Here is a 20,515-nt window from a genome sequence, read left to right as displayed (position 1 = left end):
TAATTATATATATATATATATATATATATATATATATATATATATATATATATATATAAGTAGCTATTAACCGCGAAGCCGAACACGTACGATGTCAACCGATGTGTCATATGAATCTTAAGAAATTGTATTAAAAATAATGTGAGAAACCCCTACCTGATATCGGTCCAGTGCAGTCCTCACATCTAATTGTCAAATTCGTTTACCGGAAGTTTAACCCATAACCAACGTGCCAAAAATGAGGCATCTGCTTTCGAAGAAATTTTGACGAAACAATTGATTTTTTGATAAAATCGATGCGTTGTTTAATCAAACTCATAGGTATACAAAAACCATAAGTTAATAATAATAATAATAATAATAATAATAATAATAATAATAATAATAATAATAATAATAATAATAATAATAATAATAATAATAATAATAATAATGATAATAGTAATAATAATAATAATAATAATTATAATAATAATAATAATAATAAGAAGAAGAAGAAGAAGAAGAAGAAGAAGAAGAAGAAGAAGAAGAAGAAGAAGAAGAAGAAGAAGAAGAAGAAGAAGAAGAAGAAGAAGAAGAAGAAGAAGAGCAGAAGAAGAAGAAGAAGAAGAAGAAGAAGAAGAAGAAGAAGAAGAAGAAGAAGAAGAAGAAGAAGGAAGAATAACAATAATAATAATAATAATAATAATAATAATAATAATAATAATAATAATAATAATAATAATAATAATAATAATAATAATAATAATAATAATAATAATAATAATAATGGTTTGATATTTTGACACTAAACAAAGAGCAAACTCTTATTCATCCATTTCAATTATTACTATATTGTTCAATATTCTCAGCTAATACTGATATCTGATGTTGTTCTATATCACGAATGGTAGGATTTTTCATTCTTTACAACATATGTCATTTTTATTTTTTCTGCCCTAATTTGCATGATTCAATGGAATCTTGTTAATTCTAATTCCCCTACTAATTTTGATTTATCCCACAGATTATCATTATTGTCATTCAATGACAAGCCACCTGCTGTCAAAGCCTTCTGCAAAAAATATTCTAGGCAATAACCCCGCAATGATTAAAGGAAATATGGAAATTTAAACACTAACTGTTATCAAACCTCTAAGACACACGAAAGACAGATTCATATTAACAAAATGATTATTAGTTATTGATAAAGGCAAATTGATTAAGCGTCTCTCAAACCAAGAGAAACAATTCATTGCCGAGCCAGGAGAGCGCCAAATTATATATATATATATATATATATATATATATATATATATATATATATATATATATATGTGTGTGTGTGTGTGTGTGGGTGTGTGTGTGTGTGTTTGTTCTCATCTCGGTTTTTTTTTTACATTCTCCAACAACGATGTTTCATCCAAATCTTGGAATCATCAGGGAGTCATGGTGTCTGGGAGGAATATTGTTGTGTTCTGTCAGTTGGCACTAATGTTGTTTCCTGTGTAGGTTTGTTGCGCATGAGTGTACATGTGTGGGTGTGTGTGTATATGTGTATGCGACTTGGGTATGGTGTAGTGTTGAGAGGGGGGTCGTCCGGAGTAGTGGTTGTATCACTGGGTTGGTTAATGTGTATTAGACAGTAAGCATTTTCTCCTGTGTAAGAACGTGCTGAATATCTCTCTCTCTCTCTCTGTTTAGTGTGGCGTGTTGGTTTTTGTTTTCTCTTCTAGGCATAGGTTGCATTTTTGTGTTTACTGTGAAGCTTTTTTGTTTTGTGATTGTTTTGATCACCCACGACCGCATAGGGGTGGCATACGTAAACAGAGAATTATACCTATTCATACTGGTCATAGACCACCCTCCCCCACCCACCCGCGAAGACCCCAGCAACACTTTTCGGCATCGACGCTATATTCAGCATCACCACCACCATTATCATCTCTGTCATTATCTTTATCATCAACACCACCACCACAATCATTGCTCCCGTAATCGATATCGTCACTACCACAATCACCATCACCATCACCACCACTGTCATCACCACCATCACCACCTATGTCACCACCACCATCACCACCAGGTTCACCACCACCTCTACCCTTATTGTCAGAATCATCGCCATTGCCACCATAATCCTTCGTGACGTCACGATCAGCTCAAAATAATGTATTTATTTCTCAGTCGGTCCGAAAAAAGTCATTACAAATCAATGGTATAATTTGTAACTCTAATAGTGACATCGTTTTTATAACTCAAACGTGGCTAGAAGAGATCGAAGATGAAGTAATCTTAAGTGAATTAACGCCTGTCAATTTTAACATCCTGTCACATCCAAGGACATCAGGACGTGGCGGCGGTATTTGTGCAATTTATAATAATTCTATTAGAATAAAATCCAAAAAAGTATCAACACCTTCAAATCTTTCGAATATACAAAAATCACAGCTTTTAACCATGTGCTTTTATGTTTATACCATCCACCACCATCAACATTTAACAAAATAACACATTCAGGCTTTTTGCGAGATATGGAAGACCTTATAGAATTATATATTTCTTTTTCTGATCGTCTTATAATTTTAGGTAATTGTGATCTACATTTTGATTTAGCTGACCCATATTCAAAGCGCATGAGCAATCTTTTAGCCAACCATAATCTTTTTCATATAGTTTCAACTCCCACCCACAACAAAGGCTATATTTTGGATTGGGTTGCCACAAACACTACAACTTGCCCAATCTATAATTTAACCGTACACCGACCACTTCATCATTATGTTCAACATAAACAAATCGAAACCATCCAAAGTAAAGTCGCTTGTTACGTCCCGTAACACAGGATCAATTAAACTGAAGATTTCTCCAGCGGGTGTAGAAACAGAGCTAGCGATTCTTGGATCACAACTTACAGCTGATTTTTATCATACTACACTGCACAAAAATGCTCGACCATCATGCATCATTGCGCACAAGAAAGGTGACCAGACTACAAACTGCTCCATGGATGACGAACAACGTCATGGCTGCTAAAAGACACCGTAGAGCTGCCGAACGGCTATGGAGAAAGTCCCAGACAAACGAAGATCGTCAATTTTATAAAGATCAAGCTACCATAGTCAAAGAAACCATATCAAACGAACGAAAAACTTATTTTGCTGATAAAATTTCAACATGTAAAAACACACGTGTTCTTTTGCAAACATTTAAAGAAACGAAGAATATAGTTGATGATAACCATTTACCAAAAGATATCCCTGAAGAAAACCTCCCAACTGCTTTTTCAAAGTGAAAATTATAAGAAACAAACTAGATCTTCATTCGGCTGTTCAAAACGATGTGGAAAATTCGGACTGTGTTATATCGTCACATGTTTGAGTCCTTTAGTTTCCCCCAAAACGTATCCCTAATTTTTGTATTTTTAATCATGTATCATCTGATGAAGTGAAAAAACTTATCCTAGCTTCACCACCCAAATCATGTCCCTTTGACCCGATATCAACTAATCTTTTGATGAAATGTCTTGACTGTTTTTTTAAAACCTATTACTGTAATCATAAATAACTCAATGCAATCTAGGGATGTACCAGATTGCTACAAAAAAGCAATCGTCAATCCTCTTTTTAAAAAGCATAATTTTGACCCTGGAAATCTGAAAAATTACCGCCCTGTATCTAATTTGCCATTTCATTCTAAAATCCTGGAAAAAGTAGTACTAAAGCAGCTGAAGAATCATCTAGAACTACATAATCTTATCGAACCTTTTCAGTCAGCTTACCGTGAGCATCATTGCACTGAAACCGCTCTTTTGAACATCGTGAATGACCTGCTGATAGCAAGTGATAATGGTGGTATATCTATCCTGACGCTGTAAGATCTATATGTTGAGGATTCGACACAATAGATCACTCAATCCTATTTGATAGGCTTTATTCTGATTTTGGCATCTCTGGTACTGTCTCTCGTGGTTTAAATCATACCTCACCAATAGGTCCCAGGCAGTGAGTGTAAATGGCAAAGTTTCTAATGATGTCTATATAGAACATGGCGTCCCGCAAAGTTTCGGTTTTAGGCCCTATCCTTTATACCCAATATACTTTACCATTCGGCAGTGTAATCCGCTCCAATTCTGTTAGCTACCACATTTATGCTGACGGCACGCAGCTATATAAAGCTTCCTCTCCTCGTGATCTCTCCTCTCTTGTCTGGGATTTAGAAAATTGTTGTGACTCCATCAAACGTTGGATGCTGGAAAATAAGCTATTGTTAAATGAAGATAAAACTGAAGTTGTTTTGATAGGAACTTAGCAAAAATTAAAGTCTATCCACCTGTCAACTCCTACAATAACCACAACTGATTGTGAAATATCTATTTCTGAAAAGGCTAAAAATGTTGGTGTCATTCTGGACAGTTCTTTATCTATGGATCAGCATATAAACAATAATGTGAAAATCATGTACTATGAGCTCAGTAGAATATAACAGATGAGGTCGTTTTTACCTTTCAACACGTTGAAGATAATTATCTCTGTTTTGGTAGTGTCACGTCTCGACTACTGCTCGATGGTCTTCCTAATAACAAAATAACAAGCTCCAGAGAGTGCAGAATTGTGCGGCTACGTTAGTCCTGGCAAAATCTATTACGGTGATACAAAGGATATGTTTTGATCCCTCCACTGGCTGCCAGTCCCGGCGAGAATTGAATACAAAATAGCCATTGTCTGCTTTCGTGTATTTGAGTCTTCTGTCCCCCTCTACATTGAACAGTTACTCCAACCGTACGTACCTCTGAGAAATCTTAGATCCCATGATTTAAAATTTTTAACATCTCCTAAATTAAACTTAAATACTTTGGCGATAGGTCTCTTATGAAATTCGGACCCACAAGTTGGAATGGTCTCCCTCAATCCGTGAGATTTTAGAGCTCAATAGATATTTTTTTAAAAACTGAAGACATATCTCTTCAGGAAATATTAACTTAATTGAAATTTAAATGTATTGTATGTGACTTTTGTATTGATGATGATTTTGATGTCCATTTTATGCTCTTAATGTTTTGATATGTGGTTGATTTGGTCTTGCAATATTATTATTACCTGGGTAAACAATGTCCTTTTTTAAGCGCTTTGAGAATTCGATGAGAGACGCTGTAGAAATACTATTATTATTATTATTATTATTATTATTATTATTATTATTATTATTATTATTATTATTATTATTATTATTATTGTTATTATCATTATTATTATTATTATTATTATTATTATTATTATTATTATTATTATTATTATTATTATTATTATTATTATTATCATTATCATTATTATCATGTTTTATTGTGTGTTTGAGTCCTTTAGTTTCCAGATGTCTTCTCTCAATGTAGTTGACGATCTTTTTCTGTTGTGTTTGAAGGTTGAGGTGTGTTGGTTGTATCGTGTTTTGAAATGGCTCTCTGATGTAGTTTTCCTTTTTGCCTGTGTTGTTGTGTGTCACGATTGCTTTGCACATAACACAGGATTCGAGGCATTTGCCTTGGAGGGGTACAAGTCTTTATTCCTACATTTGCATTGATTTTTTCGGTGTGTTGTTTTGTTGGTTGTGGGTATTGAGGATGCGTTTGTTTTGTGATTTGATTATGTTTTCAATGTTGCTCATACATGAAGAGCTCACAAGTCCTTCAGATTCAACTTTTTAAAAATACCTTCATTACACACTTTGGGTCTCAAGTAGTGATTTTATTTTTATTTACCCATTCTCTATTAACCAATTTTTATATTGACAAAGTTAAGATTTTGTAATGCCCTTGTGACAATATGTGAACAATGTAGAGCGTAGACAGGCCTTAGGACTTCATCAAAGTGGGTGTGCGGGAGGTTGCAGGGCAGATGACTGTAACTCAGTCAGTCACTCAGAGACTTCGAGGTCATTTTGCATCAACAGGAAATTTCAAACGATAGGAGTCGCTTAGGCAGAGCAAAAATCAGTGACCAACGAGATAACAGGTTTGTCGTTCTTACAGCTTTATGAGGCAAAACATCGTCATCGCGTGTTCTGCGACATTTCCCACCAATGTCAACGTCAGTGCTCAGAAAATCTGGAGAGCAAAACCAGATCAAGGCGTTGCAGCTCGACAAGAGCTGATCGTGAAGCCTGTAAGGACTGGTACAGACGTCATTTGAACAGGGCATTGCAGGAATGGGCCACTGTGCTGTTTACAGATCAATCCAGATTCACTTTCTTATTTTGTTACTGGCGTATACGAGTCTGGAGACGTTCTCATGAGAGGTACAGCGATATATGTGTGGTTGAGCACAACCGTTTTGATGGAGTATCCTTGATGGCATAGGCTGATGTCAGAGTGAACTTCAGATCCCCATTACATCGGGTAGATGGCAATCACAACGGCATTGCCTACAGAGATGATATTCTTGCGCCCTTTGCCATTCCAGCATTACAAGTGATTGGACCTGATGCTATTTTTCAAGATGACATCACCCGTGCTACTGTTTTGCACTATTTGTTCTAAACAACAATTAAATCATTGCCAAATGGACCTAGTTTATTTCAGAATTAACAATTCAACTTTCTTTTGTTGTTGTATTTTTGAATGCTGTTAAAAGAAGAAGTGACTCTTAACTTTTGTTGAGCAGTATTTAATAACTTTCTCCATTGTCAGTTGACATTAAATAAACGTCAGTGATATTAAGTTCACCAAGGGATAAATTCATGTTCGTATATCTTCCGCCTAGGCATTTTAGATCGAGAAATCAACTCAACCTTTGACAACAATGTTCTGTTGAAGATTGATTTTTATAAGCATGAAAGAGCCACAATCATTGTCATCAATTCTTATAAAGTATGGATTGATGCAAAAATGTCAAGCCACAAATCAATACCTTGAGCTTCTCTAGATTGAGAATTACTCTCTCTCTCTCTCTCTCTCTCTCTCTCTCTCTATATATATATATATATATATATATATATATATATATATATATGTATATATATATATATATATATATCACATACACACACGCACACACACACACACACACACACACACACACACACACCAAATCCGTCACATCCCGTATCCTCAGTATTTTTTAAAACTTACTTTATTTACGATTGACTGTCATCACAAAGTCTCGATAACAACAAAGATTTTTCTCAGGTACGAGATTCTCTTTGACAAAATTGAGAAAAAAAGAAAATGTAGAATGCAAGTGGAAGTGTCAAAGTCAAGGTATCTTTTACTTTGCAAAAATATTTGACTTTCGAGAAAGCAGGATTTTGGGTAACTTCCATCATGCAGTCGCAAACTGTCAGCTTAGGAATTATTGTGTTGATGTTATTTTGTATGTTGTGGCTATGTGGTCTTGTGGTATGACACTCGACTTCTGACCGGAAGGTCCTGGGTTCGAGTCCTGGTCTGAACGGCGCATAGTTGAGTCTTTGGAAAATGTTCTTTACTCACAGTCTCTCACCGTACTCAGGTGTAGAATGAGAACCTGGCCATTAACAGGTTAGTCTTTGAAGGAAAAAAACTGGAATATCGCCTAGCAGGCGTCATGTATTGTCCTACATTTTATGTGTTGCTGTTGGCGAGGGAACCCTTGTAAAGCGCTTTGATCACATTTAGTGGATATTGTACTACATAAAAAAGTCAAAAGCTCAAGCTCAAATACGGATATTTTATCAACAAATTTTATTTCTCTTTGTCTCACTATGTAATTTGAAATAAAACACACTTGCCTTGCGTTTTGACATAATTTTGGCCAATGTCAGCTATGCATTTTCAAAGAAAACAAAGGTATTAAAGTATTATACAGTTCTGAATTAAGCAGATTGCAAAACGGACATGATTTTAATTGACATAATCTTTTCTTAAAATGAGCATTACAATTTAACAAAACTTATTGTATATTCACTAGTAGACTAGAAGACAATAGAATAGGATGTTGTTTCTATAAGGATATTATGACTATCATGCATGACCTGTATGTAATCTGGCAACGGTTTTGCCTTAGAGCAGGTCTCTTTGCTTTCAGCCTCTTCTTAGACATGCAAAGGATTGTTTGCCTGTCAATACTTACTTTGACAGAAGTTGAGGCGGGAGATTAAAAGATCTCTTCGAGTATAGCACATTTCCGATAAAGCATCTGAAGTACTTTAACACACGGAGGTTTTATTATTCTCTATCTGTTCCTTCTTTAACCCATTGCTTCTCAAATGCGCATGATAGCGCCCGCTAAAATCTAACATCGTGCTTCTCAATGCGCCCAGATGCGCTCACTAAGGCTATGATGGAACAGGTTCAGTGTTTTGAAGCTCATTTAAGGAAGGGGAACCACGTTGATGGGTTTTTAGCCAGTATCCCAGATGTATAGTAGTAGTGAAAGTGGAAGTAGCTGTTTAACGTTTTTTTTTTTTTTTTTTTTTTTTTTTTTTTTTTTTTTTATTGCGATTGCCAGCCGAACTATGATTTTTGTAAAAAGTGAGACAAATTCTTTTCACTCAAATTTACCCGAAACTTGAAAGATGTCATTTGATTTTTTAATATAATTTTGTCTTTGAAAGTGCCTTAGATGAAACTTCAGCCGATAATGTTGATTCAGGTGGCAATATTTCACAAATATAATATACGATTTTTAAAAGGAACAGACAATTAAAAATAATCAAACATTCAAAATGATATTTTAATAAAACATTTTTTACTTTATTATTTTTTTTCTATTGTTGTATTTGCCACAAACATGCATGTCATATACCAAATTAATGGAAATTAATTAATTTATTTTAAAATATCGATTTAATTAAGGTTTCATCAATGATACCAGCACAGTAAATATTTTTGTGTATAAGCCCAGTTTTTCATAAGAGTTATTTCCCTTAGCTTGGTAGTTCGGGGTTAAAAGGGAGACATTTTCTTAAGAAACAATGTGTTAAAGCACGTCGCCATATGTATATAAAAAGATGGAAAATTTAGCGATAATCAAAATGCCAAACTGTTTCACGACAAATCACCTCCCCATCGAGTTCATCTAACGACCAACTTCATGAAACGATCAAAGTTCTTATAGTTACTTGCCTTTGTGTTTTTTTAAACTTCAGTCAAGTCGATCATGTTTGGAGTTTCATGAAGTCAAAATTGTAACGACGTCCCACAGTCACAAACTCGGACGGGCTGTTTCACATCTTGATTAATATAATATGGGAGGGACTGACATCTGCATTAATTTAGTTATTGACTTCATCCTCGTAGATGTTGTTATCGAAGCTAAAGGTGCTTACCCAAAGTACAGAAGTAAGTGTCCTCTGCTAATGGTTCTCAACCGTGTTTCATTAATTAAACCCCTTTATTATCATATCATTTTATAATCATTTTATTATACTGGTTTACATAGGTAACAAAACCTTTAAGTTTTCTGTCATATATACAAATATTACATTAATAATAGTTAACACAACAAAAGAAAAGCTCAAATTGTTTCACGGATAATATAAGTACAAAATGTCGTATATGAAAGCAATAGGTCAAACGAGCCCAGTGAATAAAGAATAACTTTTCATGGCAGACTTTTGGATCATAAGCATCATAAAAATAAAGAAAAACAAATCTCATTCACCGTACTTAAAGGCATGGTATGGTGTTCTTTGTCAACAATATTTTAACGCTTTTATTGATTAAAAGTTTATGTATTACGATCAAGTGCATTCTATGAGTTGATTGTCATTTATATATATTTAATATTGGTAGAACATCAGGTGTTAAATAGTATATTAAAGTTAAAACCTCGTGTAAAACTACCATAGAAAAAATTAAAAGCTGTTGATTATCAATGCCATGCACAGTATAGACAGTTAATAAGATCATCTCATTCTACTGGTATATAAGTGATTACACAGCACTATACATAGTATGTTTCTCATATTATTGCACACAGCTAATAAGATTCCACACCCTTTGGTCTAAAAACATATAAACGGATAAGAAATTTTTACAGCGGTTTTAAACATGCAGCGCTAAAATCATGTTTTGAGAAAAGCAATAATCTTCTCATGCGATACAAATGTGTGTTCATTTTACTTTGGACACGACCCCAATATACAATATATATATATATATATATATATCGTATATATATATATATATATATATACATGAATATATATATATGAATATATATATATATATATATATATATATATATATACATAAATGAATATATATATATATATATATATATATATATATATATATATATATATATATATATATATATATATATATATCAGTATAACATTTCTTGTCCAGTATACCCCTTTTGTCAAAGCCAATCAGCCAAGAACTCATTAGACAACATTAGTATTAAGTACATTTTAATGCAATGCTTACTCTGATATAAAACAAATTCAGGAAAACATGTATTGTACATCATGTAAATGTTGCTGCTCGAAGCTTGAAAAAATGAATGACAATGTGAAATTGAATGCAAGCTTCAATTTAATAAACGAAAACATAAAGTTAGGACGTTTCGGGTTTTCCATTTTTCAACAAAATACTAAAGACGAATGCGATAAAGGGGAAAACCGAAACGTCCAAATTATCTGTTTTCGTTTATTAAATTGAAGCTTACATTCAATTTCACATTGTTATATATTGTGCTTCATGAAACCAACCCATCATAAACAATGACTAACTTGTCCATAATCCGCTGAATGCACATGGTATCCAAAACATCCCAATGACCAGTAAACTGGACATTACGGTGGTAGAGGCTCCCCCGCAAACGACGCCTTTCAAATCAGTGTATTCGTTATTAGGACAACTCTTCTCGAAAGATGATTTATTATTGGCTCGAATATCTTCACACAACGTCTCAACTTTGTCAAACGTGTCTAGGTTTGGTAATTCTCCAACTTCATCTTTACATGTATCAGAAAAATAGTACAGTTTTCTACTTATTGCAATGACTTTAGATATTCTAGCGTTTTCCATTTTCCTTTTCTCTCCGCATACCGAATCTTTAATTCTTTTATATTCTCCTTGGTCGCACACTTTTCGAATATTCGCTTTTTCATCCTTGTCCTCTATATCAATACATAAGTTCATCAATTTGTAATCCGATTTAGCATCTTTGACAAGCGTGAGGGTTGCATTCTTACATTTAATGTTCATGGAGTCAATGTCTTCCTCAATTTGTGAGAGTGCTTTGTTACCCTCCTTTGACAGTTTACCTCCTTGCGTTGAATGCCCACCAGAAGATTTTATTTCGGTACATATCGTTTCAGAAATGTTATTGTAATCCCCTTCAGTGCACTTTGCTAATATCAATGGTTTGTATTTGCCCTTTACTGAATAACACATGCCGTATACTTTAGCGTCAGAATCGGCTAGGGAAATGGCTACTCCAATCATAGATTTGCATTTTTCAGACAGTTTTGTTTCCAATTTTTCTTTAATGTTTTTAAGTACAATAGATGCTCCTTTAGAGAGGCCGCCACTTTCCGTTTTCGTATCGTGATTACCAGATTCCTTGATTTCATTGCATATGTAAGATTTAATCTTTTCATACTGATCCACGGAACACATCATTTGATAACCACTTTTTACTTTATCCGTATTTGTATCTTGGCATAAATCGAACACTTTATTATTTGTTTGGACAACAGAAAGTCTTCTCAACGCCGTATCTTTACATGTGCCTGATAGTGTATTCTTCAAGTTATTTATGATATTTTCTAAGATTTTTTTAGCCTTTTCTGACATTGTTGGTCTCTTGGATTCATTGTTTTTTAATTCGTCACATATGGTTTTAGAAATTTTGTTATAGTCTTCCTCTGAACATTTTGACAGAATCAAAGATTTGAACATTGGTATACGCTTACACATCCCGTATACCTTGGCATCAGTAGTCGCCATAGACACAGCTAAAGTAACCATAGGTTTGCACTTTTCAGACAGAGATTTTTCCAATTGTTCCTTCACGTCATTGATTATGGCAGATGCTTCCTTTGAAAGGCCTCCATTGACAGAATTCTCCTTGCCAGATTTTTTAATTTCATTGCATGAAGACTCTTTGACTTTATTATAATCTTGCTCTGTACAAGACTTTATAATGTTTTGTTTCGCGGTGGAGGTGGACAGCTCTCGACACATAGCGTATACTTTACTATCTTTATCAACTTTCTGAAAAAACATTGAGATAAGATCATTACATTTACTTGTTATATCTGTTAAGCTTTTCCTAATATTTTTCAGAATACTTGATGCATCTCTTGACAAGTTTGGGCTGAATTTTATATCATTTTTATTCTCAGTTGCTGTTTTCAGTTCATCACATATGGTTTTAGAAATTTTGTTATAATCTTCCTCTGAACATTTTGACAGAATCATAGATTTGAACATTGGTATACGCTTACACATCCCGTATACCTTGGCATCAGTAGTCGCCATAGACACAGCTAAAGTAACCATAGGTTTGCACTTTTCAGACAGAGATTTTTCCAATTGTTCCTTCACGTCATTGATTATGGCAGATGCTTCCTTTGAAAGGCCTCCATTGACAGAATTCTCCTTGCTAGATTTTTTTATTTCGTTGCATGAAGACTCTTTGACTTTATTATAATCTTGCTCTGTACAAGACTTAATAATGTTTTGTTTCGCGTAGGAGGTGGACAGCTCTCGACACATAGCGTATACTTTACTATCTTTATCAACTTTCTGAAAAAACATTGAGATAAGATCCTTACATTTACTTGTTATATCTGTTAAGCTTTTCCTAATATTTTTCAGAATACTTGATGCATCTCTTGACAAATTTGGGCTGAATTTTATATCATTTTTATTCTCAGTTGCTGTTTTCAGTTCATTCGCCGTTTTAGACAAATTTGAGTTCTGTGCATCTACACTAAGGTATAGGAATGCGAAAGTAATAATCGCCAAGAAAAGACGAGCCTTTGCCATCCTGGAACTTGCTCTTGTACACTGGAAAATGAAATAAAATGTTTTGTTTAATCAAAGCTAAATTAATCCATAACTACTTCTCTTATAAAAACGTTGAGGTGAGGTCTTTCAATATCGCACTCTATGGTCTCTGATAGTGATATCGCCCTGGTATAGGATTTCTTTTACTTAGTGTCGATGTTGTTTTGTTGGGGGAGTTTTTAATGACTAGTGGAGAACCCACAATATAAGCGGAAAATTAAAGGCTATTACGAAGAGGCACTCAATATATTTCAATTAGCATACTAAGTGTAATGAAGAATTTAACATAAATCGATACCATTCTTTTGGGCCATAAACGATACAATTGGTCAGGTTATAAAATGAATCTGGAAACAGTGTGGCCAGATGGCGGTTCCATAGGCCAAGGTCAAATTAAGGACCGGTCTTTATGCCTTACCAGATATTCTGAATAATCATTCGACTCAATGGGTAATACGAGTAGAATTACCCTAATTCTCTTAAGCTTTGCGAGTTACTCGTATATCAATATTTAGATTCGTCGCTGGCAATAATTTAACATGGGCTCTGCGTAACAATGTTTACCCCCAACCTTCTTTTTTTGTTAAAGAATAGATACAGTTAAGAATATCATACCTTTACTAAACATTTGTCGCTGATAGCTATAATATAGTACCAGAGACACTTTGAGACAGGAATCTCGGCCGTGAGTCAACGAGATTTCAGTTGCTGCCGAATACCGGATTGACCTTTGACCTAAGTAATCGGCAACTACTTGGTATTCATGAATACGTCTGAATAAAAGAGAAAATGAGGTCCAAAAATCTCAAAATCAAATTTTATCTGATTTTTTAGAGCAAACATTTTGAACATTGGTACTACATGAATCAGCGGACAATTTATTTTCTTTAAAAGACTGTAACACGGAATAATTTTGCAAACAAATATAACTTTTGCCATAAATTTGAAAACGGTGGACAACAAACACTCAACATTCAGTATCACTGAATATAGAATTCGTTCTATACTCCTCACTGTGACAATATTATCAGTTTTTTATGAATGTAGAAATCATAGCAGCAAGGTACGCTCTGGCTTTCAACTATTAATTGTGATAATTGTTTATGTCAAGTGTGTACAAAGTGTACACTTTTGCTGCGTCATTTTAAACCCAGGGTGGCAATCTTAGTGAGTAGTGCACATGGATCTCGTAAGAATTAAATCCCTGGCCATGCCTGTGAGCGAGTTCAGTGTAAGTAATCATAACAGAATTCAGGGTGTGTATATTGTTAATGCAAAGCATCTAAATATTCACTCATACCAGACCCCTTGATTGTTATACACTGTAAAGAAGACAAATACCAAAGTATTAAATCAATGCAAGAAATGCTGCTTAACGTCACTATCAAGTCTAGTGATCGAGTCATTTATGATTAAAATCTACCAGAAAGTTGTGAAGATACGCCAACGGATGCACAAGTTGTGAAACAGTCTATAGAGCTAATCATCTTATGACGTCGTCAAAACAAAAAGACTGGCAGCACGTGGTAAAACTCGTGCTCTTACCTCTTAGCACATACTCATAAATATTCGATCACGCATCACGTACTGCCTAGATATGCATATATTATTTTTTAAACATTTATCAAAATTACTGTCGATCTATTTTTAAACAACGTTAAAGTTAATTATTCAAAGTTAATGAGCTTGTGTGAACAAAACAAGAACTATTTGGACCCTAATCAATTTAACTAGTATAACATTTTATTTGTGTATGTTTGTTTTACAAAAGTGTATTATCTACAATGGTCTCGCACTGTTCAATACACACACTTTCAGATTTATATCTTACACCGTGACTGCTTGTCTCGCACTGTTCCATGACATACACTTTCAGATTTACATCTTACACCGTGACTGCTTGTCTCGCACTGTTCCATACACACACTTTCAGATTTATATCTTACACCAATGAATGCTTTGTCTCCCACTGTCATGTTCCATACACACACTTTCAGATTTACATCTTACACCAGTGACTGCTTTGTCTCCCACTGTCATGTTCCATACAGACACTTTCAGATTTATATCTTACACCAGTGACTGCTTTGTCTCCTACTGTCATGTTCCATACACACACTATCAGATTTATATCTTACACCAGTGACTGCTTTGTCTCCCACTGTCATGTTCCATACACACACTTTCAGATTTACATCTTACACCAGTGACTGCTTTGTCTCCCACTGTCATGTTCCATACACACACTTTCAGATTTATCTCTTACACCAATGACTGCTTTGTCTCCCACAATTCCATACAGACACTTTCAGATTTATATCTTACACCAGTGACTGCTTTGTCTCCCACTGTTCCATACACACACTATCAGATTTATATCTTACACCAGTGACTGCTTTGACGCCCACTGTCATGTTCCATACACACACTTTCAGATTTATATCTTACACCAGTGACTGCTTTGTCTCCCACTGTTCCATGACATACACACACTTTCAGATTTATATCTTACACCAGTGACTGCTTTGTCTTGCACTTTTCCATACACACACATTCAGATTTATTTCTTACACCAGTGACTGCTTTGTCTCCCACTGTTCCATGACATACACACACTTTCAGATTTATATCTTACACCAGTGACTGCTTTGTCTTGCACTTTTCCATACACACACATTCAGATTTATTTCTTACACCAGTGACTGCTCCCTAATTTTCCACTTTGACTTTGATATTTTCAAAATAAAAATGAAGCTTCTCAAAAATGTCATCTTCCTCTTCCTCTCGTTAAATGTTTGTATTTTGTGAAGGTTCACAGAGGAAACGTGTACCCCTGTGAAAAATGTAAGCATTTGATCGTCCCAACTGTCGAGTAACCCCTATGCTGTAATGATAGCACTTCTTCTTCTTCTTCTTCTTCTTCTTCTTCTTCTTCTTCTTCTTCTTCTTCTTCCTCTTCTTCTTCTTCGTCTTCTTCTTCTTCTTTGTGGTTAGGGCAGCCAAGACCACCATGCTGACGACAAGCGCTGCGCCATCTTGTATGAACTCAGAACGGCCAGGAATTGTTCATGAATTGGTGCTTTCACTATGTCTACAAGTCTGATTGTTAATCATGAGGTCTAAGGTTTGATTCCCAATCGAAACAGGCTGATTTTTCGGGATGTTCTTTTATTTTCTTGTATTTTCTTTCTGCTTTGGCGAATTTTCATACGCACCTTTTTAGAGTTGTATTCAGTAGTGCAACCAATGAAATGATTCAATTCCTTAAGCATTATTAACGACAATTCACTGTCAGATACCAGATTTCAACCATGGTTGTCAGATTAAATAAGAAAGAAATGCCAAACAGCCCAAAACAAAATGCCAAATGTTATTTTCAAAATGTCAAATTTTTAAAGGCATTACTATTTCTGCTAAATTGAACATAAAACTAGAATAATAATTTATTTTATTATCCCGTGCAATAGATAAGGGTAGATCTATAGATTAATATGAAAACTTCACTCTGTTTTGTCAGTACAGGATGAAAATTGCGTATTATGTTTTAAAAATATATTAATATGTCTTATTAAGTAAAAAGCTTAATTGTATGATTTGAAGACACGGCCCCGAAAGTGTCAAAATGTCAAAACACAATGTTTCGATACAAGTGGTGACAAACGTGACAAACGTAATTTAAAAACAAAAACAACAAAAAAACAAACACAAGAAAACCCGTACAACCCTGATTATGCCATTGGGTCACAAATGGGAGAGCACTCATATCTCACACTCGGGACAATAACTAAATTTCCATAAAGTGTGACATGTGCCGGATAATGTCCTCAGAGCAACTGACAAATAATCAGTACAAGAAGCATTAAAGCCTCGAAAAGTGAAAATAGATAAATCAATAAATATAAATAAATAAATAAATAAATAAAAAATAAATAAATAAATAAATAAATAAATAAATAAATAAATAACCTCTCAATCGAAATCCATTTAATACTACCCATGTGGCCATAATTACCCCAGATTATGGTACACTAAACGGTAAAGGAAAATTAGATTTCAACAAACCATTGGAACACATTCACGAAATTCGTCCACACAATTTTATTTGTTTTTTAGAAGTCTATCAGTATCTGCTTCGATAATTTTCACTTTTTAAAAATCGTAAGAATAACCTACCTCTTGGTTTCAACTTTATTCCATAGAATTCTTATTTGGAAAAGAATCGAATAAGTCTTGGCTAAACACAATCTTGTTTTAGGAAATTATCTACGAGGAAGCTTCGCGTTCATTTCATCGAATGACGGGTCTTGAAAAAAACATGGTCTGATTTATCGTTCGATATTTAAGATAACCTAGATATGATGTTGGGACAACGTTTTTAATCAATAGATAAAGAGATTACAGGTGCTGTGTTCACCATTGGTCACGAAAAGTGCAGAGTAACTCAACTCTTATCAATAAATTTTGAGAGTAATAATAATAGTAATGGTAAACGTGGTAGTTGCGATAGCAGTAGTAATAGTAGTAGTAGTAGTAGTAGTAGTAGTAGTAGTAGTAGTAGTAGTAGTAGTAGTAGTAGTAGTAGTAGTAGTAGTAGTAGTGGTAGTAGTAGTAGTAGAAGTAGTAGTAGTAGTAGTAGTAGTAGTGGTAGTAGTAGTAGTGGTAGTAGTAGTAGTAGTAGTAGTAGTAGTAGTAGTAGTAGTAGTAGCCGCAGCAACAGCAGCAGCAGCAGTAGTAGTAGTAGTAGTAGTAGTAGTAGTAGTAGTAGTAGTAGTAGTAGTAGTAGTAGTAGTAGTAGTGGTAGTAGTAGTAGTAGTAGTAGTAGTAGTAGTAGTAGTAGTAGTAGTAGTATTAGTAGTAGTAGTAGTAGTAGTAGTAGTAGTATTAGTAGTAGTTGTAGTTATTGTAGTGGTAGTTGTAGTAGTAGTAGTAGTAGTAGTAGTAGTAGTAGTAGTAATAGTAGTAGTAGTAGTAGTAGTAGTAGTAGTAGTAGTAGTAGTAGTAGTAGTAGTAGTAGTAGTATTGGTAGTAGTAGTAGTGGTAGTAGTAGTAGTAGTAGTAGTAGTAGTAGTAGTAGTAGTAGTAGTAGTAGTAGTAGTAGTAGTAGTTATTGTAGTGGTTATTAGTGTAGTAGTAGTAGTAGTGGTAGTAGTAGTAGTAGTAGTAGTAATAGCAGTAGTAGTAGTAGTAGTAGTAGTAGTAGTAGTAGTAGTAGTAGTAGTAGTAGTAGTAGTAGTAGTTGTTGTTGTTGTAGTTATTGTAGTGGTTGTTGGTGTAGTAGTAGTAGTAGTAGTAGTTGTGTAGTAGTAGTAGTAGTAGTAGTAGTAGTAGTAGTAGTAGTAGTAGTAGTAGTAGTAGTAGTAGTAGTAGTAATAGTAGTTGTAGTAGTAGTAGTAGTAAGAGTAGTAGTAGTAGTAGTAGTAGTAGTATTAGTAGTAGTAGCAGTAGTTGTTGTAGTTATTGTAGTGGTTGTTGGTGTAGTAGTAGTAGTAGTAGTTGTGTAGTAGTAGTAGTAGTAGTAGTAGTAGTAGTAGTAGTAGTAGTAGTAGTAGTAGTAGTAGTAGTAGTAGTAGTAGTAGTAGTAGTACTAGTAGTAGTAGTTGTTGTTGTTGTTGTTGTTGTAGTTATTGTAGTGGTTGTTGGTGTATTAGTAGTAGTAGTAGTTGTGTAGTAGTAGTAGTAGTAGTAGTAGTAGTAGTAGTAGTAGTAGTAGTAGTAGTAGTAGTAGTAGTGGAAAAAGTTTGGTCGTAACAAGGCAAAATTAATGTACTTCCTGAGTACGAGTTATTCTGGTTTCCCTTTATCCAGAGGATGAGCAGTTGGGATCTTGTGAACTTAGCCGACCATCATCAGATGACGAAACAAGTGTAAAACAAGTTGCCCGATCCACCCGAACTGTTCACGTTGCGCCAAAACCCTCGATTGATATTGTTGTAACGACTAGATCCAATTGTTGTAAAACAACAGATGGCCATACTAAAGAAACCGACAGGGAAAGACAAACCAGGGTTGCTGACAACAAGAAGAGTTGTCAAATTGCAGGAAGTGGGACGACTTATTCTTCAAGAAAAACAAGAAGGAATCCAGTCTACTTTCCGGCAAAATGACATTTGACAACGTATAGACATCAACACCAACATCCTCTCATCCAAACACGAAGATTCATTATCGTCATTCTTCCTATACATCTTTTTCTCAGCTCAATGAATACTGACTACGAACATTTATTGGAACTACTACGACTCCTGATTTTGAAATATTGTATACCAATGTTAACCGTTTTCTGAATAAGAGGAATGAATTATATATTTTATTTGACCAGTCATGTCCAAAAATCATTAATATTACGGAATTAATGCCAAAACATTACGTTAATATTAATATCGAGGGCTACGGTTCTTTCTTTAATGCACAACCTCACAGACGAGTTGCAATATACACTTTAGACAAGCTTAGTCCTCACGAATTTATCTTTAATCAAATTATAGACGAAAGTAGATAGTTTGTGCACATTTTTGTACAATAACCGAACTTTCTTAATATCTAGGTAATTTCCATAGAAATCACAACTTAAATAAATTACATTTCATAGAACTGTTCAGAAATAACGTATTGTCACTTGACCAAAAACAATTTGATATTATATTGATTACCGGAGATTTATTTTCCTTGTGACCACCCCACGTAGACTCGGGTTACACTTCCCTGAATGTCTTCTTCCCCAGCCTTGGGTTCACTCCACTAGTATTGTCCACATTCATAGTCCCGGGTTCACTCACCACTTGTATCTCATCCTATAGTCTTGTGTGTATTCCCCATTGATATCCAGATCCCGTAGTCCAGGGCTTCATTACAAACTAGTGTCCACTTCTCGGTGTCTTGGGTTCGTTCCCCACTGATGATCTCTTCCAATAGTCCCAGCTACACTACCAATTGGTGTCAATCGCAGAGAGTCTCATGTTCACTTCTGATTCATTCTCCATTGGTGTCAATAGTCCCGAGTCCCCCCCCCCCCCCCCCCCCCCACCCCCCACCCCATTGTGTCAATGTCCCGTAGTTCCAGGTTCATTCCCCACTGATATCAACTTCCCATACTCAGGGTCCAGTCCCAAAATGTGGCTGCCTCCTAGCTTCACTCTTCACTGGTATTCACCTACAGTACCAGGTTCGTTTCCCACTAGTAGATACCTTCCATAGTCCCAGGATAATTCTCCACTGGTGTCCAAATCCCGGGTTCACTCCCCAATTGTGTCAACCTCCCATAGTCAAAGGTTCATTCCCCACTGATATCATCGTTCCATACTCCCGGGTTCACTCCCCAATTGTGTTCACCTCCCATAGTCCTGGCTACAATCGACCTTCTACATTCCCAGGTTCATTTTACACTGGTATCTATCTCCCATAGTCCCAGGTTTAATTTATGTTGGTGCCCACCTCCCATATTCCTAGCTTCAATCCCCACTGGTATTCCCTCCCAGGTTCATTCCCCTCTGGCATCCACATCCCTGTCTCTTGGATTTTCTCCCACTAGTGCCTACT

At 35.0% G+C, this 20,515-nt stretch overlaps 2 protein-coding genes across 2 annotated transcripts in view; one reads left to right on the top strand and one right to left on the bottom strand.

The window, feature by feature from the left end:
• LOC144965333 (synaptic vesicular amine transporter-like) overlaps positions 1-20,515 on the top strand; it is an 80,101-nt gene that overhangs the window by 42,181 nt on the left and 17,405 nt on the right. The gene's annotated exons all lie outside the window — the stretch shown is intronic.
• Positions 10,275-17,301, bottom strand: LOC144965332 (uncharacterized). Its single transcript, XM_078900569.1, has 2 exons — positions 17,153-17,301; positions 10,275-12,979 (listed from the first exon to the last, which is right to left on the bottom strand). The coding sequence occupies exon 2, from the start codon at positions 12,956-12,958 to the stop codon at positions 10,688-10,690; it is 2,271 nt and encodes a 756-aa protein (XP_078756695.1). The 5' UTR covers positions 12,959-12,979; positions 17,153-17,301; the 3' UTR covers positions 10,275-10,687.

The sequence above is a fragment of the Berghia stephanieae genome, chromosome 2, assembly GCF_034508935.2.
Source record: "Berghia stephanieae isolate SIO BIC M18660-M18661 chromosome 2, UCSD_Bste_1.3, whole genome shotgun sequence".
Lineage (NCBI taxonomy): Eukaryota > Metazoa > Mollusca > Gastropoda > Nudibranchia > Aeolidiidae > Berghia > Berghia stephanieae.
Note: the sequence above shows the minus strand (reverse complement) of the source record. Positions and strands in the feature narration are given on the sequence as shown.

Coding starts and splice junctions, on each gene's coding strand:
- LOC144965332 (XM_078900569.1), bottom strand. CDS start 12,958: ATGGCAAAGGCTCGTCTTTTCTTGGCGATTATTACTTTCGCATTCCTA.